Source organism: Aplysia californica, unplaced genomic scaffold, assembly GCF_000002075.1.
Source record: "Aplysia californica isolate F4 #8 unplaced genomic scaffold, AplCal3.0 scaffold00613, whole genome shotgun sequence".
Lineage (NCBI taxonomy): Eukaryota > Metazoa > Mollusca > Gastropoda > Aplysiida > Aplysiidae > Aplysia > Aplysia californica.
Genome location: NW_004797883.1, coordinates 423,257 through 441,917, shown reverse-complemented (window position 1 = coordinate 441,917; position 18,661 = coordinate 423,257). Strand labels below are relative to the sequence as shown.

Sequence of the window (18,661 nt, the reverse complement as noted above, 5' to 3'; positions counted from 1 at the left end):
GGGGGGGGGTGCGTGCGTGCGTGCGTGTGGTTGTCATCTCGATAGTCGATAGAGAGCACGTCAACAAACCTGAGTTCATGCACCGGCATCAACCATAGTGTTGCGGTGTCTCTAAACTAAATGGGGACCAGCAACCCAAACTATGTTACTGATTCACCCCGGAAAAAATAGAGAATGTAAACAGGGAAGAGAACGGAGGGGCAAAGGCAAAGATAGAAGTGAAGAGATTCTATACACTGTAAATAAAGCACGTTGGCCGGGCAAAATAGTTGAAAACTGAAGGGACCCAATTCGATCCGTGCGTTCCATTTGTGTCAATTGTGGCTTCTAAATCTCAGCAAACGTATCCGGGTGCGCTTTTATTCAATTCTATGAAATGGATCAATACAACGTGACTCGTTCTGAATCTGAAATACAGTACAGGTCTGACCTCTTCACCTTCTCAACAAGGCTTACAAGGATCTCTAAATTCATAAGACAAGATTTACAATGACCAAATTGGTCCTGGTTGCCAAGGACGCTGTGTTTCACTGCGCACGTTCACGTAGATCTACATTTAGTTTTAGATCAAGTTGTGTTTTTGGCCTGGTAGATATAGTTCAACCCTCACAAGTTCAAGTCTCCTCCCATCGAGGGTTTGCTGCTTTAATCTCTTCACTGCAACCCGAAGCCCGACAGTTAAGGTCCGTCTTTGCAGCAGCAGGTCACAAATTTGCTGCCACAACTTTCATCATGGCCAGTCAGGTATTGGTATTTCCTTTTGGGAGGACTTCCATAATGAGTGACCATTACGAGACAGAGTAGAATAGAGGGCCAGGGGTAGGACCTAAAATTAGTAGGGGTAGGGCTTGGGTTAGGGTTAGGGCTCTTCTACTTTATTGTGTTTGTTGGGTTGGTCGCTCGTTACGGAAGTCCTTTCCTTTACTTTTGTATTGCCTAGACTTGAGTTTGAGTTTTGTCTTGCTGTGTCAGGGTTGTGTTTTGTAATAAAAATTTCACACAATATACAGCAGCGTCCAAAAGAAAATGTAGACCTAATCACCCTATCATCGTTTTAACTCTTACAGTACCGTTAAAGTTGGCAACTTTAGTTGCCAGGCTGTGTAGCTTATTGTGCTCATTACCGCTGGCGACTTAAGTCGCTGACGCGACCAGGAACACTAAACATAAACAATGATGTACGGATACACTGCACTGAAATAAAAATCCCAAAAGCAGTCACTGTATGAGAGCTGAAAATAGTTGATGAGCTTGTATGAATTTTTAAACGAAGTGTATACAGGCCCGGTAACCGGGAACAAAGTCACTAAGTATACAGACCCGGTAAGGGAACTCTTTTTTGATTTCGGAAAGTTTCAGCGCCCAGACCCGGTAGTGACCAGTGTGTGTGTGTGTATGTGTGTGTGTGAGAGAGAGAGAGAGAGAGAGAGAGACAGCAGGGGGAAGTGCAAGCAAAATATGACATGCCCCAGTTGGCAGGAGGGAACGAGAGAAAGATAGAGTGGGAAATAGGTGGGAGGAGAGAAAGACAGAGACAAACAAAGAAAAAGAGAATGCGAGCGATACACAGAGAGAGAGAGAGAAAGAGAGAGAGAGAGAGAGAGAGAGAGGATGACTGCTCGAGAGAAATTATGACATTGTTCTTTTCTTCAAATTGTGATTCCTCCAACTCCAAAACAGAGGAAAAACGATCGTTCATCGAAAAGACATCCGCAATCTTTATTTAGATCTAGATATCTAGATCTAGGCTAGCCTCGAAACTATAGATCAATGATTTATGTCTGTCTGTCTACATCTAGACCTAGGCCATAGATCTAGAAGAACCTAGAATCTAGGTCTACCCTGAGCACAGAATTCTGTGACCCTGAGCCAAGAGGGCGCTGAAACTTTCCGAAATCACAAAAGAGTTCCCCTACCGGGTCTGTATACTGTGTGACTTTGTTCCCGGTTACCGGGTCTGTATACACTCCCATTTTTAAAACATAATGTTTCTTGGGCAGTCAAGTTTTTTTTACATAAAAAACATATCTGATCTACCATGGCTTCAGCGTTCTAAACTGGTGTACTGTGGTAAGTGTACTTGAGGGCTTTTATGAGCCGTTGGTACTGTACTGTAACGCGTGTTAAAGTTAAAGCCTTGCACTTCCCACTCATGTGTATATGATAAGATTTGCATCATTTGTGGCATCGGTGGCCTAGTGGTTAGGCTACCGCACTCGTAATTGTGAGGTTGCGGGGTCGGGGCTTAGAGCTGCGGGCCCGACGTTGTGTCCTTGGGAAAGGCACTTTACACGAATTTTCCTCATTTCACCCAGGTGGAAATGGGTACCCGGCCATAGACAGCGAAAGATCTTGTCAGTATGTTAACTGGTGTTTTAGCACCTATAAATATGACCACTTGCACTGTATGCTTCCCAGGAAGTTGAGGTTGTTTCAGAATGCGCTCAAGTCTGCTGGGGTAATAGTAATAGTAGGCTATAGATTGTGAAGGCATAGAGTTTGCTGTTGAGTGGGGATTTGCGCGCTATACAAAAATGCTTTTATTATTATTATTATTATTATTTATTATTATTATTATTATTATATTATTATATAAAAATCTATCTTGCTTTCCTACAACGCTATAGTCTCAGTGGCCAGTTCTGGTTTGTTTCCAGTTCTGGTTTGTTTCCAGTTCTGTTTGTTTTGTCTTTTGTTGTTGTTGTTTTTTTGGGGGGGGAGGTTGGTGTGTGTGTGTGTGTGTTTTTTTTTTGTATCAATCATCATCATCATCATCAGCATCATCGTCATCATCATAACCATTTCCTTTCTCACCCTGGATCAGGGTTTAGGCCATGAACAAACGCTTTCCACCTTTCCCTTTCCTAGACTAGCCTCTTGAAATTATTCCCACTTTTCTGTCCATCAGTTTCTGTGACTCTTCTCCAGGTTCTACGTGGTCTTCCCCTTGATCTTTTACTCTGCTGATTCCAATCCAACACTGTCCTTGTATGCTGCTGCCTGACTTCCTGAGAGTATGTCCAAATCCATCGCTACGGCCTTCTTCCCACCTCGTCTTTGGCTGGGTTCTGTCTTGTTCTCCTTAACACTTCCTCATTGGTAACTCTGCCTGTCCATCCGACACTGAAAACTTCTTAAATTCATGTTTGATTTTTATATGTAGCCTACATTGCTTCTCGTTGAATCCCACAACAGAATTCCAGACCCAGCTCCGACATGGCTAAATTCAGAGAATGTTTTGGCCGGGCTAAGCATATTGTGGTGTTGACAGGAGCTGGTGTTAGTGCTGAGAGTGGAGTGCCTACCTTCAGAGGAGCAGGGGGACTTTGGAGAAAGTGGCGGGCCCAGGTATCTTTGATTCTCTTATTACTGATGAAGGCATTTGAGGTTCCCCTTAATTGTGTTTATCTTTTTATAATTTCTTTTCAATCTTGTATTTTTACGATCAAACCTCTCTTGACTTGAGCAGTATATTAGCCTTAAGTTCTGTAATTGATTTATGCTTTCACACTTTTCTGATTTACTATTTTTCTCTATTCTGCCTTTTGGCTTGACAGTCCTGCAGATGTTTGAACTTTTTGTCCACCCGTGAAACCATCCTGGCCATGAGTCTCAATTGCCAGTGAACAATTAATGTTCATCGTATGAAAGTTGAGAAGTAGGCTGTACCAGTGATCAATTTGTAATAGAGGTATTGCCTCGAGCTGTGTTTTTTTAAAGAAATGATAAAGGATTCCATTGGTACTACTTGAGAGAAACGTACTAACTGATACTGCTAATCCTTCTTAGTTTATTATATTTTTCTTTATTGTTCAAGCTTTTGACATTGTCAAAATTATTCTCATCTTTAATCATGTGTTGTCAAAATGGTTCATATTTTGTTATAAATGCTCATGGAATTGCTCTTCTGTGAATACAGATCAGAATTGTTCATCTTTAATTACTCTTGCCTTTCAAGGCTCTGATGTATTCGAAATGAGTGGGTTCCAGTGAACAAAAACTGGTGGTGCATGATTATACCTCTGAATGTAGAAAAGCTGATTCCTGCTGAGTGCAACAAATACATGCACCACTAGTTGAATAAAATGTGTACTTTCTAATTCATTTACATTTGATATCATTGTCCAGTCATTTTATAATGAGTCATTGATGTATAAAAGATAATTGCTCTCAAACATTTTGATGATTTTCTCAGGATTTGGCCACTCCAGAAGCTTTTGCTGATAACCCTTCTCTTATCTGGGAGTTTTATCACTACCGCAGGGAGGTCATGTCGTCCAAGAGCCCCAACCCAGTGAGTAAAGTGTCTTTCAAAGTACCATCCTCTCATTTTTACACATTAATATTTTATCACCTATGTAATTGTTGACACGTGTGTACAATAGAACATGGCTATAGCAAGACTTTTAGTTTCAGAAGAAAAATCCCGCTGTAGGCAAGTTCTCGCGATAGGTAGGCAAAGGCTAATTACCGAAAAATCATACACTACACTTTCTTCTTTTCTTTTACTGTCTTTTTGGCCAGGCCGAGGGCTATGGCACTATTGGCTCATCTCTTTTAGAGTGGCTCACGTAACACGTCTCTCCGCACCATCTCTCTCTGTCGCCTGCCCACCTCACTCATCACTGGACTGGCCAATCACAACGTCACACCGCTGCCTGCCTGTTTGGAGCCCACCTAGAGCCCCCCAACCCCCTTCCCTATGTCCAAGTTCGGGCCTTTCCTTGCCCCTTAATTAAACCCAAGCACAGAGTTAATTGAGTTTATATAGACAAAAAAAAAGGGGACTCTGGTAAGGTCCCACTGCAGTGGGTGCTGCGATAGTCATCATGTTCTCTTCTTCCTGCTGTGCCTTATTCATGTCTAGTGACATGTCATTTTGAACAAAAACTGCTAGTCCATGTAGGAGCTAGAATTAGTCGGTCTTACAGGTGGGTTCACTGTCTCTTAAAAAGCATAGTTGAAAGCCATTTAATAATATTCTTGGAAGAGTTTTTATTCTAAAAACATAGTGTAAATAGTTAATAGCATTTCTTTAAAAAAAAATGTAATTGAAATTCTTTCTTAACAAGATCTAAATGAAAAGTTAAAAAAAAATTATTATTATTTGCATTCGCAAAAAACTTTAAAAACTGTTAGTAAGATCTGTTTTACTCAACATCACCACTGAATGGAATTCAATATCTCTCCTTGTGACCATACTTATATATATATGACTTGGGTCTTAAAATTTATATACTTTTTAACAAAATATAATCAATTTTTGTGTCAGTGTGAATGTTTGTGTTTGTCTGTGAAGTAATATGTGTGTATGTGTGCATGAGCACGCATATGTGTGTGGTGAGAGAGCGAGAGAGAGAGAGAGAGAGAGAGAGAGAGAGAGAGAGAGAGAGAGAGAGAGAGAAGGGGGGTGGGAGAGAGCAAGAGATAGAGAGAGAGGGAGAGAGAGAAGGGGAAGGGAGCGAGAGAGAGAGAGTGAGAGATAGAGATAGAGAGAGGGAGAGGGAGAGAAGGGGGGAGGGAGGGAGGGATCGAGAGATTGAGAGAGAGAGAGAATTTAATAATTTATAACTGATGTTAATGTTATGTCTGCAAACTCATACAAATTGACCAGCTTTAGATTTGAAATTAAAATTTAAAAAAATGTTTTAAAAATATTTATAAGATTAATTTAACTATTAACTTTTTCCTCCCAGGCCCATGAGGCTATTGCTGAGTGTGAGAAACGCTTGAAACCTCTGGGTCGTCGCGTCGTGGTGATCACCCAGAACATAGATGAACTGCATCGGAGGGCAGGCTCAGAGAATATTCAGGAATTGCATGGCAAGTTCCTCATCTGTAAACTCCATTTGGGACATTTTCTCATCTCTTTCAATTCAGTTTAGATTGATGGTACATGGAACTCAGGACCTAGTTGATATGCCTCTCTGGTTTGAATAATAGTTTTCAATTATTGTTATCATTTAAAAAAAAGAAAGATATGATAGGGTCAAATGAGGTATAATGGTAATAGGAGGAGACAACATAATAATTGCCTTGCACCTTTGAAAAAAGCCTTTTCTCAGTTACAAGTGCAGCTAGTTGTGAATGGTTCTCTTACAGCTACACACCTGGGGTAATTCAACCCATTCTCTCATGCATTCCTAAAAATTCATGTATTGTAAGAAAACAGTCTATTTATCTTGAATTCTTTTGCTACTAGTGAACTATGATTTCTTTTCTGGGTTTTGTTTTTTAGTTTAGTAGAGATTTTATGACGTTCGCAACTACATAAGGTCATATGAGCACCAGTTTTTCTGGAATTGGTGCAGTGTAGGTAGAGATATATATGTCAACAAAATGATGTTGCTGGGCAGCCAAGATTACTTACAAGAAGCTGGTATTCAATATGATTTTGGCTGCCTCCCTTTGCAGACTTTGCTGATCTTTTTTGTGGATGCATATCACACAAAGACTGCTGTTTTAGATTATCCTGTCTGGTGTTTATTCCCTGTCCTTGTGTGGTATCAAAAGAGCATGTTCACTTAATTGAACGGACCTTTTTTTTCCCCCTCCTTCCAATGTTTTGTATTCTACATGATGCTCAAATGTACCAGTACCTTACTGACGTCTTTATGTCTCCAATTATCAGGAAACTTGTTCAAGACACGATGTACAAAGTGTGGAGATGTGCGAGTAAACCGAGACAGCCCTATATGTGCTGCCTTGGCTGGCAAAGGGTAAATATGTCATTGAAGTGGCAACAATCTGGATGGAAAATCTCTCTAGTATAGCATAGAGCAGTGATTCCAAAACTTTTCAGATCTGCCCCCTTTGCATTCAGGCCTGATCCATAGCGCCCCATCCCATGCACACATTCTCTTTCTCTCTCTTTCTCTCTCCCTCCCCCCCCCTCTCTCTCTCTCTCTCTCTGTCTCTCTCTCTCTCTCTCTCTCTCTCTCTCTCTCTCTCTCTCTCTCTCTCTCTCTCTCTCTCTCTCTCTCTCTCTCACACACACACACACACACACCTACCCACACTTCTTCCAGCCCCATTTTCCCTTAAACTGTAGTAAGTGTGTTGATTTTTGCTGCTTGGATGGAACTGTAAAAGTGTACTCTGTGCGCAAAACTGAACAGACTCTGACCATTGTGAATAAGTAAGAGTTTGTGAATCCCTGAAAGGTGCTGGATGTATGTTGTAGAAAATTAGACTTTTAGATGGTTAAGTTTATGTCTCAGAGTTAAAGTACATTGTGGTCAATTGGCTGGTTGTATAACTAAATATTCAATGTGTGTTAAAGCCATATCATCTCATTCCTCTTGAGCACCCCCCCCCCCCACCCTTCAACCCAAGCCCCTCCCACCTTTTAAAATGTTTTGTAAGTGAACTCTTATGTTCAGGGAAAAAAAAACTTGCCACTAATTCTATTTTTGGGCTAAAACTAAAACATTGGGCTTGACAATTTTTCTTCTTGATTTATTTCTTTTACTTTTAATAGACTTTAACTCTTTAAGTGAAGTAGTATTATGGCTCGTGCTCATAATGGTTTTCAAAGGTTTAGAACATAATAAAAGTGTCATTTTTTAAACTGTGATTTTATTGTTAAATGTTTGTACTTCTGTGAAAGTTTTTGCAAGGTATTTTAAGGTGAAATACTGGTACTGCCTATGTATAGCATATTACAAGTGTGCTAGTGATAGAATGAGATTTATGAATTTTTCTAGAGCCAAGGATCATTCATCATCACCATCAGTTGCCTCTAGAGTCAAGGATAGTTGTCAGTAATGATGTAAAAGTTTACATAAGGGAACTTGAAGATGTGGTATCATCATTGCAGCACTCAAAAAGATTTTATGTAGACCTATCCATCTTTATAACAAATCCTTTTTTTTTCTTAAAATCAGAGAGCCCGACCCTAAAGCAGAGGATGCAAGGATTCCTGTAGAGAAATTGCCTCGATGTCAGAAGGGATCCTGTGGTGGCCTTTTGAGGCCTCATGTGGTTTGGTTTGGAGAGTCTCTCGACCAGGAAGTCCTTCGCCAGACTTCTGAAGAACTGGAAAAATGTGATCTCTGCCTTGTAGTAAGTATGAATTGACGTAAAACATCATGAGCACTTTTGCTACTATGATTAATTGAACTGTGTTATGGGTTCATATCCTTTCTTTCACCAGAAGTTGTATAAAAGACGAAATCTCTTTATTATTATCCATCTCCTGTCGCTGAGTTGATAACGAGCGTTAATGATTCCTCAAACAGCTAAACTTCAAATATAATTTCAATGGAAATTCGAACAAGGCCTGTCAACACAGCTGATCAGCATTGCACCTGCTGAGGTTTAATGAAGCATTTTGCCTGATACTATGATTTCTTCTTTTTGTTGAAATTGAAGTAAAATCTCACTATGAAACCATAAGCCTAGGTTTAGTTGCATTCTTAAAATATTTTCCAAGTGCCCATTTTTTTTCTTGTTCTGCTTTTGTTTTGTTATAAGTTGCCAAACTTTTGTGGCCATTTTCTTGCTAATTTTGCTACTGAAACTAGGTGACCCTGACTTCCTTCAATTGCAAATATTTTGACTTCTTTTCAACATAGATGGATATTTTTTTCTCTGAAAAGAAGGCAAATGAACATGATTTAAGATGATACCAAGAACTCCATATACCCAAAAATTGACGAGCGCCTGAAACTGCATGTTTTGTTTTTCTCTTTGTGCAGGTGGGCACCTCATCCGTGGTGTACCCAGCTGCCATGTTTGCGCCCCAGGTGGCAAGTCGTGGTGTTCCGGTGGCAGAGTTTAACATTGAAGAGACCCCAGCTACTGATTCCTTTGGGTAAGTGTAAAGCTTTGGAGTGGACATAGATACTTCAGAACATTCGATGTTACAAGTACAGTGCAGCCTATCTATAATGACCTTCAATATAGGGACATCTTTTGTATAGTGACGTGGTGCCCAGGTCACTATTTTTTCCTTATATATATATATATATATATATCATTAGCAATGTTTTGGTTTCCTCTCTATAAAATTAATTTTTTTCTGGTCCCGATGATGTTATAGAGAGGCTGCATTGTAGGATATAGACAGGAAGAAGCAAGTGTGAAAGTTATTAGGGCAAGGCAATTAAAACTTTTATAAATGTTGGATTTTCATGTTTTAACTTTATCTGTACGTCGTGTTTTACTATCGTATCCATACGACGTGGGAAACTCTGTGCCTCCACTTTCCGAAGAGGAAATTTACTCTTTAATCTAATCCGTACGTTTTGCATAGCAGTCTGTCAAAATGATTTTTTGAGAATTGCTGAAAGTTTCAAAGAGATCTTCGTACTAGAAGTATTCTTAAATGTGAAGAATACAACCCAGGGGGTGCAAAATGACCCCAGGGTGTACAGATAGGGTTAACACTTGAAGCATGAGACTGTGATCACTTTCAAATGATAGAGACAACAAATAACATAAAGACTTGTTAATGGTGAGAGTTTTCCAGCCTGTGTGGGCTAGCACATGAACTAAGATTTGTCTGTGCATTCTTTAGCATTTTATGTTCTCAGGATGATGCTTTACTTCTCCCAGTTTACTTTCTTCAAGCTTTACTGAGCGCTTGTCTAGTTTCACAGTTAGAAACATTGTTATGACCAGTCTTGTTTATGTCACCTACTAGCAGCTTGCTTTTTTTACTGTCCCTTTGGTATTTTTACCTCTTTTAACCAAAATAATGAGACATTGATATTCGGAGCAAGAGATTTCTTTTTAAGAAGCTCTGCTGTAGTTGTTTTTTAAAATTAAAGACTAGACAGAGTTTATGTCAAAGAGCTAGTTTTATAGTATTTTATCTTTTCTTAAAGAATGGTCATTCCACTTCATAATGTGAACATCTTTTGTTTCCATGTTCATTTCCAATTTACTTCCTAAGCTCCCCATGGAACAAGCAGAATGGCAGTTTAATGAGCATGCCGTAGCTGTCATTTACTTTATATTTTCTGTTATTTTGGTTGCCTAGCTCTTGATTCCCCTTGATTTGAAAGTAAGTAAAGGGCGATGACCAGTCAGTTTCAGAGATGATGTTATGAGAAGAAACAGTTCTGGGTCAAAAGAAGTAGACTGACTCAGTTATGGTCCATCATTTAGGGTGGCAAAAGAGTAAGATAAAGCGACAGACACATCAAAGGGAAAGAAAAGGAGAAGAACCTGTCTGTGGCACACTCCAACACTGGCTTGAGTAGAGACACTTCACCTCTTGTGTAAGCATCAAAGTCTTTAGCTCTCTCGAGATAGCTGCTGCGGCCTAGTTGAGTTTAGAACTGGACATGTTCATGTTTTGCCATCTTAGTTTTATTAGTTTTAGTACGAGTTTTACAGCACTTGCAACACAATAAGGTCACTTAAGTGTAGAAAATTAGAGGTGTTACAAGAAAGTGAGAAACAAAAATGGGAGAGATAAGGACTATAGATGTTTTAGCGTGTATAAATGGCCACTTGCATTGTATGCTTCCCTGGAAGTTGATGTTATTTAAGAGTGCTCTCAGGTCTGCTGGGATAATAGTATAGATTGTGAAGCGCATATAGCTTTCTGTTGAGAGGGGATTTGTGCTATACAAATGCTATCTATTGTTATTTTTTATTATAGAAAAGAAGGAGAAAACATACCAGAGCCACAGCAACCACCCACTGACATTCTTTGAATACTTTGAAGTTTGCTTAAACCAAATCTGCAGTACAGCCAGATGTTTTTCAGTTTCGCCCGGTTTTTAGTTTAGAACGATTGCTCAAATAGATGAAAGAGAATTGGGGACCTTCTTGTCTTTAGTCTTTCTGCTGTTTTTAGATTTACAGTTAATCTTGTTTGGTTTAAGCAGACTCCACTGTGTATTTCCTCTAAACAAAGTGTCCTGTTGGGGCAGTTAAAGTTCCACCTTAGAAATGACAAAGTCTTTTTTATATTTAATACTCAGAGACAGTTTAAACTTCGTTGAATACAAAAATGTAAACGAAGTAACATTAATTATCTCGCTTTTATATTTAATACTCAGAGACAGGTTAAACTTGGTTGAATACAAAAATGTTAACAAAGTAACATTAATTGTCTCGCCCCCAGGTTCATGTTTCAGGGTCCTGCAGGACAACTATTGCCAGGGGCCCTGGCTGCCCATGAGAGTGAAAAGAAGTGAAAGTCAGTGCCAGCTGTGGGATGGAGACGCTGTGAAGGAAAAGAACAAGAAAAAAAAGAAGAGTGAAAGGACTGTTCTTCCCAGCTAATGTTGTTTCTTCACTAAGTATGAAACAGAAAATTTTAATTTGCGTCTAATTTGTGACATGTTATTAATAATACTACTGTCTTTCTTACATGTTTTTGTTGTTAAATATTTGGCAACCCGCTCTTCCTCTGCATGGGTCAGAACCAAGACCGCCCCCACTAAAACTGAAAGGCCTCGTACTGGGAATGAGGTCATGCCGAGTAGAGGGTCGAGTAGACCGCAGTGTAACGAAGAACGCTTCAGTAGGCCTAGGCCAAGCCCAGGCTAGAGCGACTGGCGAATCAGCTCGAAACAGGCGCGCGGTGTCGATGGCAAGCAGAACATAAATTGTTACCGGTATTTAGAATTTAGAACAAATTAATCGCAAAGTCATCAACTTCATTAGTGTCATTGGCGAAATTGTAAATTATAATTTATGAAGACTAAGAGGCCAAAATCTAGATCCTGTAATTAATCTGAATCTTACAACAATGCGCACATGTCCGACCTATATTTACTGTTAGGCTTACTGATCGCAGCAGCACACCTTCTCCACCCCGTCTCTTTGGCAAGAGATAGGCCAGCCCATACAGCAGTGCAGAAAATGTTGGATTAGGGTCATGACTAAGAGAAAGTGAAAATAGATCTAGGTGACATATGAGATTTTGCTTAGTGCACTGTAATTTTTAAACCAGACATAGCGACATGTTACAAAGCAGAAAAAGGTGCTTACAGAAGAGGAGAAATGTAACAAAATTGAAAGATGTTGATACTGCAAATTACACATTTGGGGTCAGAGCAGGTACGATGTAAGCAGGTAAATGCGGGTTTGTCAGAGAAAATGAAAGAGAAGAAAAAAGGGCACAAAGTAGGCCTAATAAAGTCAAAGTTTCACAGTACCACCGGAGGCAAACACCTAAAACAATAACAAATCCAACTGCATGAAACAGTACACAGTAACTTTGAGTAACACGCCCAAAGCCTTGACAGGTAATAATACTTCAGTGTCTGATCACGAGCAGGTCACTGTGACGTAGATGAGAGTTTTGCCACCTTTCTTTTCTTGCTGCGAGATGCATTCTTGATAGAAATTTCTTCTTGTGACAGTAACTTCCAGGCCCAGGTGAAATATATTTGGCGTAAAAAAAAACCAGGCACCCCTTTTTTTTTGTTTTTTGTAATGAAAGACTGATTTTAACCAGAAACAATCTCTCTATAAGGAAAGTTTGAACATTTTACAAATCAATTACTCAAAAAACAATTTTTAAAAGTGAACTTTATTACCTGAAATTTGATCTTTTAATTGTATGCCCTAAAATGAAAAGTCACAGTTAATACTGCGTATAGCCGCTGTGGGCATTAGCGACTTCTGTGCACCTCTGCCGCATGCTTCACACAAGTCTTTGTATGGAATGCTGTGGAATTTTGTTCCATATGTTTGTAAGTGCTGTACGTAGCTGATCCAAGGTGACCGGCTGAGGTCTAAGGGCTCTGAGCTGCCTTTTCATCATATCCCAAAGATGTTCGATGGGGTTCAGATCGGGACTCAAAGCTGGCCATGGATTGAGAACATTCACAATGTTGATGTTCAAAAAGTTTGTGGTTAGGTGGGCAGGGTGAGCTGGAGCATTGTCCTGTTGGAATATGGTGTTTCCATTGCGAGCCAAGAATGGGAGGATGTGCGGGCGAATGATTTCATCAATGTAGCGTCTGGCGGTGAGGTTCCCGTTGATGAAAACGAGGTATGTGCGGCCGGTCCTGGTTATCCCACCCCAGGCCATGACACCAAGCCTATCTCCAACTGAACTCACACAACTTTTAGAGAAACGTTCATTAATCCTTCCGTAGACACGCTGCCTTCCATCATTGCTTTGCAGTTAGAAACGACACTCATCTGTGAACATCACATTGTCCCACTGTCTCAAAATCCATCTCCGTCCCGGCCACTCCCTGGCTGTCTTTGTAGCAGGTCGGAAGCGATCTCGTAGGTGGAAGACCCGAATGTACCGGTCTTGGGCTAGTGTTGTAGCTCTAGGACGACCTGTCAGGGGACCATCCTGCACGGATCCAGACGTCTGCAAACGATTCATTAGTTGATATGTCGTGTTTCTTGTCACATTGAAGGTCCTTGCAACATTCGCTACTGGCGTATTGGCCCTCAGCATACCAACTGCCTGATTGCGCTCTTCGTTCGTTAAACGCGGCATGCTGTATCTTTAGATTTAGATGTTTTGAAATGAAACTTTTAACGTTTTATTCTTGGCTACAGATAAAAGATGTGTTAAACCCATAAAATAGAATTTAAAAAACAAAAACGTTCGAGAAAAATGACAAAACACGGTTTTTAACAAAACAAGACCTGAGCTTTATTAACTGGGCACCTGATCATAAATGCAGGCTGATCAAGAGCGTCAAGTGTTCACAATCACGTGTGGAAAATTTTCCGCTCAATGGGTTTTCAACTTTTCATGAATCACGCAATTAAAATGTGTCTAGTTTTTATTGACGCTAAGTGTAGAGCAGGAAAATCTCTCAATACAGAGATTTGTCGCTTGCGACAAGTTAACTCCTTGGATGTTTCTTTAAAGAAGCAGTATGCATGAATGGGTACTTCAGTCCTCCCCTGTTCAATTCTTCACTGAAGAGAGAAAACTCCAGACAGAATAAACAACTGTCACTTTTCAATATGTGTTCTGGGTGTTTGAAAGCGATGTAGATCTAGCCACTGATAAAAAATAGGAACATTTTCTCATCACTTGAGACTTTGCTCGCTAACTCTGACAGACCATCCAGGACAATGAGTTCAAAATCGGTCAATGGGGTTTGGCAATTTGCATATTTGTGTTTGCTGTCAGCATATATGTCAACTTCCTTGTTGGTTTCTAACAACCGCTTTGCTCTGTCCATGGCATGCATGCTCGCCACGTCTTCTGCGGTGATGCAGTATGTGCAACCGGCGGATCTTCTGAAGTAGGCAAAGTGATGCTCAAGATCATCTCGTTGAAAGAATCCTACAGCCACATATTGGTGCTTCAATGAAGATTGTGTTGTGAGCAGGTAATTGCTGAGCGAAACCAGACACGAGCATGTCCAATTGAGGGCATTTGCATCATCTCTAGTAAGAGATTTCATCCTCATGCCTCCTCCTGGTGCCATTTTTTGGGCAGTGTCAGCCCAAAACTGTAGAATGTCAAGCTGGTGCTTTCCTGTTGCTGACAGGCTAATCGGCGTTCTGTCTTCATCTTTGAAGTGAATGTGATCTTTGGAGGTTTTGGTGTTAAAGACCCTCTGCAGCCTGAGGATGTGATCAATGAATACCGCTGTGTCTTTCCATTCTGGAGTTGATGCTGTGGAAGACTTCAGAGCAGCACTCGTCTTCTCAGAGAAGACATTGAATGCGAGAGGAATCCTTTGTTTCTCGACACTTGAAGTTGAAGGGTACGCTGAAGCATGATTGAGCTGAGAGAGCCTGACCATGGTGCTTGTTTCCTGGCGGTATAGGTCTTCAAGGAGAGTCCACTTTGCACATATGGAAGCTCCTGTTTGAATGGTGAAGTTGAGCGTCTTTGTCTTTTTAGTTTGCCAGTTGTTCCTCAAATTCTTTATTATGTGAACAGTGTCATACAAAAGAAAGAGAGGCCTTGTGTCGTGGGCAGGTGACCATGCGATTCATGGAGTGTCCTTGTTAGGCTTGATGAACTTGTTAAAAAATGATTGGTTCATTCGATTATTGTCATTGATTACTGCTACGACTTGACCACCGCATTTTTCCACAAGTCGTATCAAATCAATGGCTTGTCGGAACTGGAAATCCATTGTCAGAGCATGACATGGTAGTATTTTGGCAATGAAGGTTGGTCTGGCAAAGAAACATTTAACCGTCATGCATAAGAATGTTGTTGCAATATTGCCTGGCTGGTCAACCGAGTAGCCATATACTTTCCACCCTCAATATGTGATCAAGGCCTTCACATAGACCTCGTCCAATATCAAGACACAGTGTTTGGCACGCTCTGGTTGGGATGAAAACACACTTGCCAACATAGACTCATCTCCTGTATTCTTTGCAGTAGCTGTGATTTTGCTCAGAGTTGACAACGATGGGAGCTGTATCAACTTTCGTAGCTGAAGATACAGTGATCTCGAAAGCGCAAACCAGGAAAAAGCTCGCAGGAGGTCTTTGTGGCTATAAATCCTGGTGTTCTTTGGTGCATTCAGAAGCTCAATACAAGTGTTTGTGAAAATCACTTTTTCTTTAGATGGGATGATGGAAGCTTCCAAAACAAAGCGCAGCAGCTCGTCCAGTTGGCTCCAGTACTCAATCACTTTCAAGAATGGGTGGTAAATCCTTTTGACGTTAATATAAGCCTCATAGTGAAATGACATAATATCCCCACTCTCACCGCCATTACAGGATTGGTCCCTTCCTGTTGCAGCTCATGAATGCATATGATACAGAGGCTTGTGCTGGCATACTCATTGAGTCAGAACTGTTAGTCACAACTGCGAAAAAACCTGGTTTCTGCAATTTAGACTGGAACATGTCACGATAAATGCTGGATGTCCTGTCTAAGGAATTCATTCATTTGATCCACTTCCACTCTGCGAGCTTCCTGAGTAACATTCTTTGTTGAACGTTGTGTGGTTTGATTAGCAGTGGGGATACATGAGTGAGGAATGTTGGGAAAGATGGAAGGGGGTACAGCAGGTACTAAGTGTCTACTTCTGTGAGTACGAGTAAATGGGGCATCATCTGTCTAGGGGAATGCACACACTCCTATATTTCCCGTTACGTCTTCGATTTTCAGCTTGTTTGATAGGCACGATATCCATTGTTGCAGTTTATTCTTGTCTTGAGGAAAGGAATACACAGGTATCTTGTCTGCACTAGTTTTATAGTTTGTGTTACATCCAACCACAGAGCACTTTTTCCCCATGATGTGGTTTGCTTGTTTTCAAGTTCAGGTGTCTATCATGAGATGAGAGCATTTCACTTGCACGATTGAATTTACATTGTCCTACAACACTGTCGTCAGTCCCCAGACAGATCACACTTGATCTAGATCTAGTCACTAGATAGAAACACAAAGCGGTAAGACTCCAGTCGGCTGCACCACCTCAATAAACACAATAAAGAAGAGACCTAACCCTAACCCTAGCTAAAACCCTAACCCAAACCCTACCCCTACCTCTGCCCCTACCCCTAGCCCTAGTCCTCTATTCTACTCTGTCTCATAGTGGTCGCTCGTAACGGAAGTCCTCCCCTTTTGGAGGTCTTATGACTTTAGGAATGTAATATGCGCGTAGTTCATATTTTGTTTCTAAGAAATGACGGGCACATTCATACTGTCTATTAATGTTTTGGAGTCTCAGAGACTGGTCAGTGATAGCATGGCCGACTTAACCGACTAGATCTAGTCTTTTCAGCCAGAATAATGAAGAAATTTTATCTCTACATCTAAATCTAGATCTAGATCTCGTACAAGAACTTGCATCTTGATGCGGTCGACTAGAGTCTTTTCCATAAAATGAACATAAAATCAAAGCGAAATATAGATTTCAAAGCAGAAAATAGTAATCAAAAAATGAAAATGAATCTGGAACACAACACGACTTCCATCTTTTTCCACCAACTCAGAAACCAAAACTCACGCAGCCAAGATACCAATACCTTACTGGCTGTGGTGATGTGTGTATTCGATTCCCATAATGACTAAGAGTAGTGTAGCATTATCGTAATCGTGCTAAACAAGAAAGAAATACTCCATTTTAAGAAAAAGGGAAGCCACTCCAAGTGACACATCAAGAGTTATCTTCACACTCGCTCAGGGGTGATCCACTCGGCCCTCTACTCGGGGTGACCTTATCCCAGTACAAGGCCTTTAGTGGGGTGGCCTCGGTCAGAACAGTTTGATGTCCAGGGACCCCTTTGTGCTTATTACTTATCATGTGCAGGGTTCCTGCCGGGATATTGAACTTGGCTGATGCCTCACGAAAAGACATGACATTTGAGGCAACAGCAGTTACAGCCTCTGCCAGCTGCTTGTCCGTGTAGTTCTTACATTGCCCGTGCACCTTGCTTTCGCTTGTAACTGCGCACCATGATTAACTCTTTCACTACTTTGGGGTTTTCCTCACCTGGACTGGGCCTTATCTGTTACCTACCTTCTGATTCTGCCTACTTTGAGAAAATTTTTTAAAAGATTTTGAGTTCAATTGTCAATATTAGACACATGTATTATATACTCATTTCCAAAAGAAACTTGAAATAAAGAATAGTGTTAAATAAAAAATAAACCATTGACGACACATGGAACAAATTTTACATCTAAAAAGAAGCATTTTTGAATTTGAAAACCTGTACTTTAAAGCACATAATACACATTGATAGTGATAGGAAAGACAACATAGAAAACTCAAGCTTAACAGAATAAAAAGTTAACAAATGAAATCATACGAAACACACAGAAGTGAGCGGACTCACTGAGTTGTGTTGTCAAAATAGATACGGAAGACAGCGAGACCAACACACTTCACTGTACTTAAATATCATCATTATCCGTTATGATTTAATAGTAATATATTCAAAGAAATGTGTCAAGTTTCTTTTGGAAAGGAGCATTATAATAAAGGGGAAATAATGACATGTCTCAACATGTTGCCAAAAATAGGGGTTGAAAATGTGTTGGTGGGGGAAAAAAATGATACACGAGTATAATAATTTCAAATTACCATTTGAATATCTTTGTTTCTGCTGGGTTAATTCAGCTGATAATCCAGCATATATATATTGTTTGAACACCATTTTTGTACTGTCCACACAAATTTTATGTCCATTGAATCAGTAATAAAATAGGTACAAAAAATAAACTGAAACCACCGAGAACGTCAAAGCAAAAAATGCAACAACCCCAGAATGCCGGGAGACTGTGACTGTGACTACTGTTTGTAGAGCAGTTTTGTGTGCCACAGTCTGAAACAGGTGTCTTTGCATCAGAGCTTCCAGCAGCTGATTTCATTTTTTAGAGGATTTTCGAGTCCAGGGCAGCTCCCTGGCAGGGGGTATGAGGGGGGACGCCCTTACGTTTGAGATTTTTTTGTTTCAGGGCACCCTAAATGTGCCATTTTTGGCTACTGAAGCCTAAATTTAACAAGAAAATAAGTGAGAAAAAATACATACCTTGCATACATAATTTCTTGCTTTTTGTGTTGATCCATATAAATCTAAGGCCATGCTTTCTCCCTTGTCCCGGCACTGTACATCCATGATAGCTGCTTACTTGTGTTGGTTTGCACCATAATGTGTACAATCCATATAACCTGTTCTCCTTTGTACTGTACACCCAAATTCACAACAATATTTACGAATAAAAAACAAGTCTGGAAAAAAAAAAGAATCAGACTCTAGAGCTTTCTTCTCTTGGCAGGCCCAAAACCTATCG

General features: G+C 40.4%; 1 protein-coding gene across 2 annotated transcripts; it reads left to right on the top strand.

Moving 5' to 3' along the window:
- The first annotated feature begins 75 nt into the window (after positions 1-75).
- LOC100533524 (sirtuin-5) lies at positions 76-11,328 on the top strand. 2 transcript variants are annotated; one of them, NM_001204493.1, is given in 9 exon segments: positions 229-744; positions 3,196-3,348; positions 4,196-4,294; positions 5,697-5,823; positions 6,632-6,719; positions 7,887-8,064; positions 8,700-8,815; positions 11,081-11,114; positions 11,117-11,202. In NM_001204493.1, coding segments are annotated over 9 exon segments (1,071 nt in total). In that variant the 5' UTR covers positions 229-489; the 3' UTR covers positions 11,138-11,202.
- The last annotated feature ends 7,333 nt before the right edge of the window (positions 11,329-18,661 follow it).

What these genes read in the sequence shown, in the direction of transcription:
- LOC100533524 (XM_035972210.1), top strand. Translation starts at nt 490, where the DNA reads ATGACCAAATTGGTCCTGGTTGCCAAGGACGCTGTGTTTCACTGCGCA. An exon ending in CTTTCATCATGGCCAGTCAG is followed by an intron (nt 745 to 3,195) that starts GTATTGGTATTT and finishes ATCCCACAACAG; the next exon opens with AATTCCAGACCCAGCTCCGA. An exon ending in GGAGAAAGTGGCGGGCCCAG is followed by an intron (nt 3,349 to 4,195) that starts GTATCTTTGATT and finishes TGATTTTCTCAG; the next exon opens with GATTTGGCCACTCCAGAAGC.